This window comes from Rattus rattus, chromosome 9 (assembly GCF_011064425.1).
Source record: "Rattus rattus isolate New Zealand chromosome 9, Rrattus_CSIRO_v1, whole genome shotgun sequence".
Taxonomy (NCBI): Eukaryota; Metazoa; Chordata; class Mammalia; order Rodentia; family Muridae; genus Rattus; species Rattus rattus.
In genome coordinates, this window is record NC_046162.1 from 37,121,522 (window position 1) to 37,132,643 (window position 11,122).

Below are 11,122 nucleotides of genomic sequence, written 5' to 3' on the forward strand. Positions count from 1 at the left end.
GTTAACCCAGGCTACAAGTTTGAGACCAGCTTGAACAAGAGAGTGACAGAAGGAGACAAGGGAAGGGAGATGGAAGGAGAAAGAAAAGGGGGAGGAGAGAGGTCGAGATATATTTAAACGTGAGACAGTTGTGGGGAAGAGGAGAGCAAATCCGGAGGCAAGAGAGCCTGGCTGGTGTGAGTGAGTGCCTTTTCAGAAGACTGCTGCCACTGTAGCAGCTCCTCACAGCTGTCCTCACTCCATGTTGAGAGCAGTCTGGACCTCAGTGACTTCTTAGAAACGATATAATAACTGAGTGGGCTGGAACCATTTCTGAATCTCACCTATGCCCAACAGCTCGTTAGTGTAGGATAGAACTCTCCAAAAATGTTTTTAGGAGCTCCATATAATTTTCCTTTCTGTTGCTGGCTTTTGTTCTTTAATATGAATTTAGTGCTCTTGAAAAGGGCTGACCTGGCAGCCCTGCAGCCTCATGTGCATACCCACAGCAGAGATGCAACTCAGGTGGTGACAGTACTTGCACCCCACATCACTGCGAGGGTTAGGACACCATACCACAGAGCAAGCTGCCTTGTTAATCTGGGCTGTACTGACCAGCTGAGGTTGAACAAACAACGTAGAGATGAAGCCTATCTGACGTTTCCCAGAGACTTTAAGTCCCTAACTGCACTTACACATCTTTAGTTACTAATGTTTAGACAACTACATACATTTTATTGTAAAATGATGCTGATTTGCTTCCTTGTTTGTTTATTCATTTACTTTTAGGTACAAATTTACCTCAGAAAGGTTTAGGACCAACTGAAGAAGTGAGTGGTAAGAAACACACAGAAGATACTATTTCTGTAGCGTCCTCTCTACACTCTAGTCCTCCTGCATCTCCTCAAAGCTCCCCTCGCAAAGGTGAGAGTAATGTTTCCCACTAATTCTTCTCAAACCAAATAGCACTTCAGCACTTAAGTCTATAAGCAAATGGCAGAAAGGTAAAATGCTAAGGCCTAGTTTTAAATTAATATTTCACACTGAATTGTTCAAACGTTTTTCAGGTGTTATCAAGTAACTAGGACTCCAGTGTTCGAAGCATGATCCTTATTAGCTGTTTTAAAGAGGGCAAGCATGGGTAGAAATGAGAGCATAAATGACAGCTGTTTTGGTCTGGACCAGTGCTCAGTGCCATCGTTCCAGTTTCATATAATTGAACGTCTCTGTGGAGAATTTGCAAAAAGAAATTCTACGGGGTTGGGGATTTAGCTCAGTGGTAGAGCGCTTGCCTAGCAAGCACAAGGCCCTGGGTTCGGTCCCCAGCTCCAAAAAAAAAAAAGAAAAAAGAAAAAAAGAAATTCTACAAGAAACCATACTTATACTGGTTGTGATAGTGCACACCTGTCATCCCAGCACCTGGGAAGAGGAGACCAGGGGGTCAGGGTTGTCATTTACTGCATAATAGGTTCAAGGCCTGAAACCCAGCTCCCCAGAAAAGGTTTTCTTCTTTTTTTGTTCAAGTACAAAATGGAGGAAAAGAAACAAATGCTAGCTGCGCATTGTGACATAACCTTTAATCCCAGCAGAGATGGGTGGGTGGAGCTCTGTGAGTTCCAGGACAGCCTAGGCTACACAGAGAAACCCTGTCTTGAAAAACAAAAAGAGAGAAAAAAAGGGAATATTTAGGTTCCTCCTTTTGGTTTCTTCTGTTTTTCTTATTTATGGGGATTTAAAATAAACTATGTCTTGGGGCTTTTACATTTACACAAAACCAGAAAAGAAAAGACAGAAATCCTGATTCTTTACATGTGTTTTCATGACTCAGGCTGAAGATTTTCTTGGCTAACCTGAACTATTGATGTGGCATATGATGTTGACCACATGTTAGGCTAAAGAATGTGTTTCTTATCCTGGTCTTCCACACTCCAAACCTATCCTAGTCCTGGCTTCTTCATGAATGAAAAAGAAAAAATACTATATAATCACCGTAGAGGACCTTGCCTGGCCAGAGCAGAGATTAAGTTTGGCAGTCCTGGCTATTGGAGCTCCCCGCAAACTCCCGCACCTCACTACTTTCCCAAGATCTAAGTTTCAGTATGCCAGTTGCAGCATGGTGATGTTAACACTCGAAGTTGACATTCTGTCCCTTGTTACTTCTTTGTCACCATGCATGACTTGTTCATAAGGTCCAGAAAGACCCTTTGTCTTGAGGTCTATGTATACAGTTTAACAGAAATGTTCTTTCTATGTGTGATAAATGATTAATACATTCAAATGACCCTTTTCCTGCCGTTACCCCAGGATGGCATGACTCACTTACTCCCCAGCCCTTTGTACCCTCAGGTAGCTGAGATTTATCTAAGGAATGGTTCATGGAAATCAAATAGGACACAGAAGGAGCGTGTATAGTAGGCGTGTCATAAAGCAGTTTCTGATCCTCTGCATCTCACTATACTGTGTGAGACTCAGAGAAGACATAGTTCTCTGTAGGAGCTCATCATCCAGAAAACCTTCTCAGAGCTCTAGAAGGAGCAACCAAGCCTGTAGTCAGGCAGGTGGTCAAATGTGCCAAGGCCTGAGTTTGGAAACTGCACAAACATTTCTGTAAGGAAGAAGCTACTAGATCTGATTATGGTTTGTGCTTACTGTGGCTTGGGAAGAAATATTATGGATAAGAATATCCCAAGAAAAATTCACTCTTTTTTGTCTTTTCTGAAACTTGCTGTGTAGTCCAGGCTGGGGTTGAGATCCACCTGCCTCTGCTTCCTAAGTGCTGGGATTAAAGATATGTACCTCCACTCCAGTCCAAAAAACTATTCTTACACTGGTGTAAATTCTCCTTTTCTCTGTTGTCTTTCAATATGTGGCTGACAGCTGACCATAATGTTTATAAGTGTTTTTAGAAGCTTGAAGAATTCTCTTCAAAAAAATGTTCAGAAATTATTCTTAAATATCTTAAAACCCCGTCAAGGCAGCCAGGCATGATGAGCGGTGCATATCTGTGACACCAGCACTCAGCCAGCTCAGGCAGGAGGACCTGACATGCACTCTAGGACATTCTTGAGGAGGCTGTAGCAAGTTTCTGGCCACTTTAGAACTGCAGAGTGGGACCCTTCCAAAAAGAAAAGAAAAGCCCAACCCACCTCACTACCTCTATTTCCATAAACAGGAGCATGCTAGTGGCCTGTGGGTGAACATTTTTGTAATACAAATCCATTATTCATCTGTTCTCAGTACCTGTTAAACTTTGGAATTAGTTTTTTTCTCATAACTAGTAAGGTAACCCTATTTCATATTTTCATAAGGAAAATTTAAACAAGAACTTAGAAGCCAAGGTCTGGGGAGACAGCTCAGTCAATAAAACACCCACTATGGAAGTATGAATACCTAGGTTCACCCTAGCACTGTGTAAAATCTCAGGCATGGTAGCACACTCATGATCCTGGGACTGGGGAAGAGAGAGGCAAATCACTTGGGCCAATCAATGAGCTGTTCCTCAGGGAGAGCACCACTTTGCTTCTCCTCTGACCTCCACCGGGGCACCTGCGCACACGCACACGTGGCACAGTCATTCCTTCGTTTTGGAGCCCCACATGCACCAGAAACAGTGCTTTATAAAGGTACACTTGGATCCTGTGTGTGTCCTATTTGGTTTCCACTGAGCTTTTTTTTTTTTTTTTTTTTTTTTTTTTTTTTTTTTTTAATTAAACTCTCCTGAAAATCCTAGAGCATTATTTCTTTTAAGAAATGGTTCAGATCACCTGATATTGTTGTCATATTTGTCTTTTTAATTTTTACCAATATGGCTTGCTTTCAGCATTTTTTGTCAGCATGCTCTGAGCAAGGTAATGTCTGTCCTCTTGTCTCGTAGTAACAGAGGTGTTTATGCTGTACAGTAGCTATAGCTCCATAGTTTATGGAGTTACTAAAAAAAAAACTTACTATAGTTCAGTTTTTTAGATATTGTCAAGATGATAAAATTTATAATGGTTGAAATGCTATGTAAACCTAGCTGATTGTGACTAGTTGAAAAGAATTAATTGACCATGCCAGGGTTTTTGCATCTCTCCCTCCAGTTGGCAGTCTCCTATCTGATCACAGCATCCTGCTGCGTCTCTCAGGGCCTTCCTCATCCCCTCCCCGTGAGCCCAGCACCAAGATCAGTGGCCAGAGCTGCCCCGGAATAGGTGGGGTTTACTTGCAAAAGAAAATCCTTCAGATTACTGGGAGCACAGCCAAAAGAACAGACAGGACCAAGAAGTCCACTGAGGAGAATAGAGACAGGACAAGGTGTGAGGACACTCCCAGGAGAAGGATGACATCCCCGTTTAGAAGATTTAGGGAGAGAACGCTTTCAAGGGAGAGACTAGTCAACAACCAGAAAGAGGATGCACATCACAATCAAGCTACAGACAGCTGTGAGCAAGTGAAGGATGTTGGAAGCAACATCACAGATGAGAGAGGGAATGCCATCTCCGACTCGAGTAGCCAAAGCCACAGTACCGCGCTAAGCTGCTTCTGTACGCGGTTCAAGACTAAACGGAGAAAGACTCTCTGACAAGTTCCTTATCTAATATTAGTGTTAAACTTGTTTTAAGTTATTCATGTAAATGTAGCTCGAACTCAGCCATCTGTCAAACATTGGGCAGACAATGTAGTAAGTACTATTAAGAATTTTATGCGTACTGTAGATCCTTTAACAGCAAAGAAATACTGATTTACTGTGTCTCACTTGTATATATGTTCTCTGACCACTGTGTTAAGTTAGTAAATTTTATCCACTTGTTTTCTGTACTTTGCTGTATTTTCTTCTGATAGCAGCTGAACCTGAGTGAAATTATCAAAGAAAGCTTCTTAGGAAGCTGTTTACCATCTTACTACCTCAACTGCTCCCACTCCTCACCCCCAAAAAACTGTAAGCCAAGAAGTCAGTTACCCCAGCAGGTTCAGAATCATCTGGAAACTTTTAAGTAAAATTACCATGTCCCACCCCAGGTCTCATAAATTTGAATGGGTGCCAGATGTGTATGTAATTTAATAAATGTTCCAGGCAGTTCTTAGTATCAGTTACCTTTGAGAAACTCTGATGTAACAAACATAGGATCAAACTGATTTGAAGAAAGCAGAGCAAGTCTGTTCAGTACAGCGAAAAGGCAGTGGTTCTCTCTGGAAGAAGACGGTTAACTGGTTTGATTTTTTTTTTTTTTTCATTTGACATATTTATTGTCTTGGTCTTCTTAAAAACTGAATAATCATTTCACGGCACTGGTGACGCTGACAGTGAGCCCAAACTCAAGGCTGTGTGGTAAAACTCAGAAGCACTGACTTGTCTGTCTTACTGGGGTTTTGGCTCATAAGCCCCAGGGTAATTCACACATTTCTGGATCTTGATTTTTTTTTTTTTCTGTAAAATGATTAATGGCACCTTACAAAAATGTTGCTTCACGGCCATTTTTTCTTCAGTTAATTTATCACACATACCAAAATTCTTAAGGCCGAAGGAGACCCTAGCACTTAGCTCAGTCTTCCTCTCTGTGTTACTGAGGGTCAGGAATGTACAAGAGCCTTCATTTCTTTAGTGATGTTTTGAAAATTGATCCAAAAGTCATGTGGCCTCACTCTGCCCTGTGAACAAGAAAGTATTGTTGCTTCTTAAAGACCAGCTCCTTGTGGAACTGCTACAGCATTTTCTTTTCTTTTGAAACCAAAGTGTGATTTCTTGCTCTTACAGACAGAGCACCTTGTACATTTCGCCATCATGTTGTAGCTGTGGCTTTGGATCCCTCACCTTAACCCTCCCCTTCTATCCCTCCAAAACAGAGAGGTCTTCTGTAACCATGCACTGTGCTCAGCTATTTAATTCTTAACAAAATCAATTATGACCAAATCTAAAACAATTTGTTTAAAGAAACTGAAACAGGGCTAGGAAGGCCTTTAGATGTGAGTACCTGAATCCCTACCGCCTGCATCTAAGTAAAAATCCACTGTGCATTCTGTAACACTAGCATGGGTCAGGGAGCTAGAGATGAGAGGGTGCCTGGGCTCTCTGGCCAGCCAGCTGATGAGTTACAGAGTCGGTGTCTTAAAAAAATAAGGTAGAGAGCAATCAGGGAAAACACCTTACATCACCCTCTGACTTACACGTACCCACATGAACATATACATACACCACTAATGTGTGTGTACACACACACAAAAACAGAACTGGAGCTCTCACTGGTAGAGCCTTTGCCCGACCTGTACAAGAATACCTGAATTGTATTCTCAGAATCACCACAAATAATTGATTGAAATAGTGGTCCTATATCTGGGGAAAGACTTGGGTAGAGTAATAGAATATCTGGGGTAAGTGTGTGCACTGCGAAAATTTCCAAGCACAGTTCTTTGAGCCCTCCTGTTGCTTCCACAGGGTGGGCCATGAGATATTTCATGTCAAAAAAAGGGAATACAGAGTTAGAACGAGGTCGAAAAGTGTACTGTTGGCACGTGTTAATGTTTGTAATGTATTTATTGCTCGTGTTTTATTGGAACTGTGGAAGTATGTGAGTCTGGAACGGTAATAGTCGATTTTGACTTTTTTCTGCAATGTGGAGTTCTGTGGGTGTGGTGGTGAATGACTGCTGTATGGGGAAAAGAGTGGAGAAGTTGCCATCCTCACCTCCTCAAGCATGAGTCTTCCTCACATTTCCTCCTGCTTTGTTTTCTGTCCTTTTATTTTTCTTGGTCTCCCATGGCTGCCCCTGTCCCCTTATTTTGAAGTTTGATTGGTATTCTTCTCTCATTCAGGTTGTACACTCACACCATCAAGTAAATGTGACAACTTATCTGACTCCAGCCACAGTGAAATCTCCTCTCGGTCCAGCATTGTGAGCAATGGTTCTGTTGACTCCATGTCGGCAGCTGGACAGGATGAACGCTGTTCGGCCCACAGCCTAGCAGTTCCTGAGCCCACCGGGGCATGGGAAAAGACAGATCACCCTTCGGGGATCTCAGACCACAGTCAGCTTGCTCACGGGTAATCGTCCATGTCTGTGTTCCTATCTCAAAAGCAGAACCAGTGTGCAGCCTTCAGAGCCTGACTCGCACCCTCCCCTGTAGCTTAGGTGTGTGGCCTACTGTGTAGGAGTATGAGGCTGTGTTATGCACTTTGTGTGTGCCGAGTGTGCAAATACACGCTACTTGAAAGGTGCACAGATACCCTTTTTTTATTGTTTAGATTTGGTTTTTGTTTCTTGAGACAGTTTCTCTGTGTACCCTGGCTGTCCTCAAACTCACAGAGATTCACCTGCCTCTGCCTGCACTTCTGCTTCCAAGTGCTGAGATTAAAGGAATGTGCTGCAGCCATACTTGGTAGATACCCTTTTCTGTGTGTTCCTGAATTCTCTTTATTCAGGTTACTTTCTGCCAGGTATCTCGTCGCTCACTAAGAACATCATGTGCTGCTGTTGTTACTAGAGACGTGACTCTTGGAGAAAGATTGTGTCACACAACAGACTTCCTGTCTAGCACAATACAGGAGCTAGGAGAGTAGGACCAGGCCTTCTTGGTCTTGATTCCCATGTCTAGCCTTTTGACAGTGAGACTATTTTGTTGTCCAAAAAAAAAGAAAAGAAAAAGAACTGACATTCAAGAAAAGCACAGTTGAGTCCGTCCCTCCTTCAAAAACAAAAATATAACAACAACAACAACAATAATAATAATAACTGCCTCACCATGTATTTATAAGCATATTTAATTATATGCTTACAGATTTTGTATTGCGGTATGTTTGTAACTATTCGTGCCAGCATGCATGCTGCAGGTTGAACAGAAAAGGAACCTTAACTATACAGAAACCATCTCTACCGCAGACTGTACAGAAGAACTGTTGGCTCCATGGAGCCCATGTTTCAGATCCTTGCTGTAAATGCTGACATCTGTGTAGTAGGCACTTTGGGAAGGTGTTGCTGACTTCCTGGCATACTTAGCTAACTTCCAATGTTTGTGAAAAAATAAAACGTGGCTCCTTAGCTCAGAAATGCTGGATTTTCCACATTGCGGAGCAGTGTACTTACAAAGGTTACTCTCCATTCACTTGAGATTTTTATTTAAAGTCGGTCAGGGTTTCTTAGAGGAAGCATTGCCTGGCTTAGGACTCGGCTGTGTCCTGGTCTCTGTGCGTGTGCTTAGGAGTCTCCGGTACACACCAGATTCCTCACTGCTCAGCTGTTTTCCCCATGCTCAGGTGGATGCTGTCAAAGCCGTCTCTTATCAAGGGCGTGGCCGTCTCGTCTTCTCTGAGCAGCGAAGAGATGTCTCAGGAGCATGTCGTGCTGGAGGCAGCTGACAGTGGCCGGGGCAGTTGGACATCCTGTTCCAGCAGCTCCCATGACAACTTCCAGAGCCTTCAGAATCAAAAGAGCTGGGACTTTCTGAACTCCTACAGACACACGCATCTAGGCGACCCTATTGCTGAAGTTGAGCCTCCTGACTGTGAGCTCTGCGCCTGTCCGAAAGGTTGCTCAAGAACTTGTAGCCAGTGCAAAGGCAGCCTAGAGACGAACCAGCTGAGGCAGAGTTGGGCCTCATCCAGCTCACTGTCTGACACGTGGGAACCAAACTACGGGACAGTCAAGCGGAGGGTTTTGGAAAGTACACCAGCAGAGGCACCTGATGGCTTGGAGCCCAGGGATACCAGTGACCCCGTTTATAAAACTGTCACTTCCAGTACAGACAAGGGCTTGATTGGTGAGTGCAGGTTTGTTTGTATCACTGATGCTGAGGCATTATTTGCACCCTCCTCTAAAAAACGATTGCGCTATCTTTACCAGATCTTATTATTTTCCTACTTGACTATTCTTCTGCCTTCGATAATTCGTGGCTCTTCTGGAGCTTTACTTTTCCTCTGCCATGCATGTCTTTGTACTTATGTACAAAGCAAGAAGTGAATTGACAGTGATCTTAACTGAAAACACACGTATCCGTCAGATACACATGGAACACACAGACACCCAGGTAAAGCCTCCATGAAGCCTTTTCTAAAGTTCCAGAGGAGATACGCAAGCCGTTAGGAGTATGAGCAGGGGAAGAAAAGACTGTTGTATTGTCTCTACGTTGTTGGGACCACACTTGCTGTGTATCTGTGACAGAAATAACAGGCTCAGTGATACAGCAGGTCTTAGCTCCACAGGCCCTGCTCTCACTCCCAGGCATCACAGAGACAGAAAGAGACCCCAGGCGTTTCTGTGTACCTAGCCTGGCGTGCACTACCGGGTGTCAGCTGATTTGAAGGTTGCTGTCTAGTAATAAGCTTTTGCAGTATATTTAGTCATGGAATTGTTTATTCCCTGAATTACATGAATACTTTCACACAATATCTCTTTCTTCTTAAATGAAATGACCATCAAATGTACTAATCTTATAATATCTTGGCTTTGATTAGGATTTTTCAGGATTCTAGGAATATATAAGCATAGCTCCCTCTAAGTGTTAATTTTAATATCTTTCACTTCTCGGTGATATGGGTAAAACCTCCTTCATTTTTCTCTTCTCTTGACAACTTTTCCATACTTAGTCATGTCTGTTTGTCATGATGAAAGTAGAAGGCTGTTCTAGCCTTGACATTACATCACTTGTAGAAGACTAGAAATTCACAAGGATTGTTGTGATGGTGTGATGTGGGATGTGGATGTGATAAGGATTTAATACTCCTTACAGCCATTCTGCTCATGTGTTGGCAGTCTTCTTAAATGTTCTTTGTGTAATCAGCAGGTAGTTGAGTGGGCTTCACTGCTTTCTTCCTTGTTCTGAGGCTTTTTGAAGCTGTGTGCCATGCTAGCAAGGGCTTATTACACACTTGACAAAAAGAAAAGTTACCATTGTTCTTAAGGTCACATTTTCTAAGCTTCGTGGGTTTTCTACACTTTAATCAGAAAACAGGAGTTAGAATAAGATCCTAGCCAAGGGAGATGCACACCTTTAATCTCAGCACCCAGAGGCAGAGGCGGCAGATCTCTGTGACTTCCAGCCAAGCCAGAGCCGTGTAGAGACCCTTTCTCAAAAATACGATCCACAGGGGCTGGGGATTTAGCTCAGCGGTAGAGCGCTTACCTAGGAAGCGCAAGGCCCTGGGTTCGGTCCCCAGCTCCGGGAAAAAAAAAAAAAAAATACGATCCACAAAGAGTTAGTTCATCTGAACTGGGAAAGCTCATTGTTTGCATGCCTGGACTGAGAATGTCCACCCTGAGCACCAGAAGACAGTCTCTGTGGTTCAGAGTAGCTGCTTTGCAGCCAACAGAAGTGTGCTTGTGACTCTTGTCTTCGAGCTATGGGCTTGATTGAGCTGTTGGGTGCCTGTGAGGGCTGTACCTGGAAGAGCTGTCCTGTCACTGTTCTCCAGCTTCATGTAGCTGTCTGTGTGCAGAGTTTCCTTACAGTATCCAGCAGGTTTAGATATTAGTGTCTGTAGGAACATTTTTAGTTTGCTATCATTGTATTTAAATGTATTCATTTTGCCTGTTTTTTAAGTTATATTTTTGCCATTGTGATGTTCAGTGTGGGTTTTCTTTCCTTTGTTTCTTACGTTTTTCCATTAACATTTCCACTGCTTATTTTTTCACCCCAGTGTACTGTGTCACCTCACCCAAGAAAGGTGATAGGCATAGGGAGCCACCTCCCACTCCTCCAGGATATCTGGGAATTTCCTTAGCGGACCTAAAGGAAGGACCCCACCCGCACCTAAAACCTCCAGACTATAGTGTGGCAGTACAAAGATCAAAGATGATGCTTAACAGCCTGTCTAGACTGCCGCCAGCTCCTCCCAGTAGCCACACCTCGGCCTGGGTTCCCTCGAAGATCGGATCCCAGCCTCAAAGGCATAGCTTGCAGCCGTCCCATCCCAAACTAGCAGATGTGGCTGATGCAGATAGCGAAGCAGATGGTACGTTGACAAACTGTCTCGATGGCTCTTAAGTGGATTGTGGAGCATAAAAGGGTCTTTTCTCTGGTGTCTATGATAATCTAATATTTTTTAATCTCTTTAAATTTTTTTTTAACTACAATCTAGAAATATAGCTCAGTGATAGAGTGACTAGCACAAATGAGATCCTGGGTTCAATCTCCAGCACTACTAAAATGTGTTTATTGTTCTATTGAGCCCATC

At 43.1% G+C, this 11,122-nt stretch overlaps 1 protein-coding gene across 6 annotated transcripts in view; it reads left to right on the plus strand.

Moving 5' to 3' along the window:
- Rapgef6 (Rap guanine nucleotide exchange factor 6) overlaps nt 1-11,122 on the plus strand; it is a 162,928-nt gene that overhangs the window by 147,269 nt on the left and 4,537 nt on the right. For 3 of the 6 annotated variants that reach the window (XM_032911941.1, XM_032911940.1, XM_032911943.1), the window contains 4 exons: nt 769-903; nt 6,769-6,997; nt 8,207-8,709; nt 10,586-10,900. In XM_032911941.1, coding sequence (XP_032767832.1) covers nt 769-903; nt 6,769-6,997; nt 8,207-8,709; nt 10,586-10,900 — 1,182 coding nt within the window. Of the gene's footprint in view, nt 1-768; nt 904-4,058; nt 5,042-6,768; nt 6,998-8,206; nt 8,710-10,585; nt 10,901-11,122 lie in introns of those variants that run through there. The other 3 variants (XM_032911944.1, XM_032911945.1, XM_032911946.1) reach the window with 2 other exon arrangements.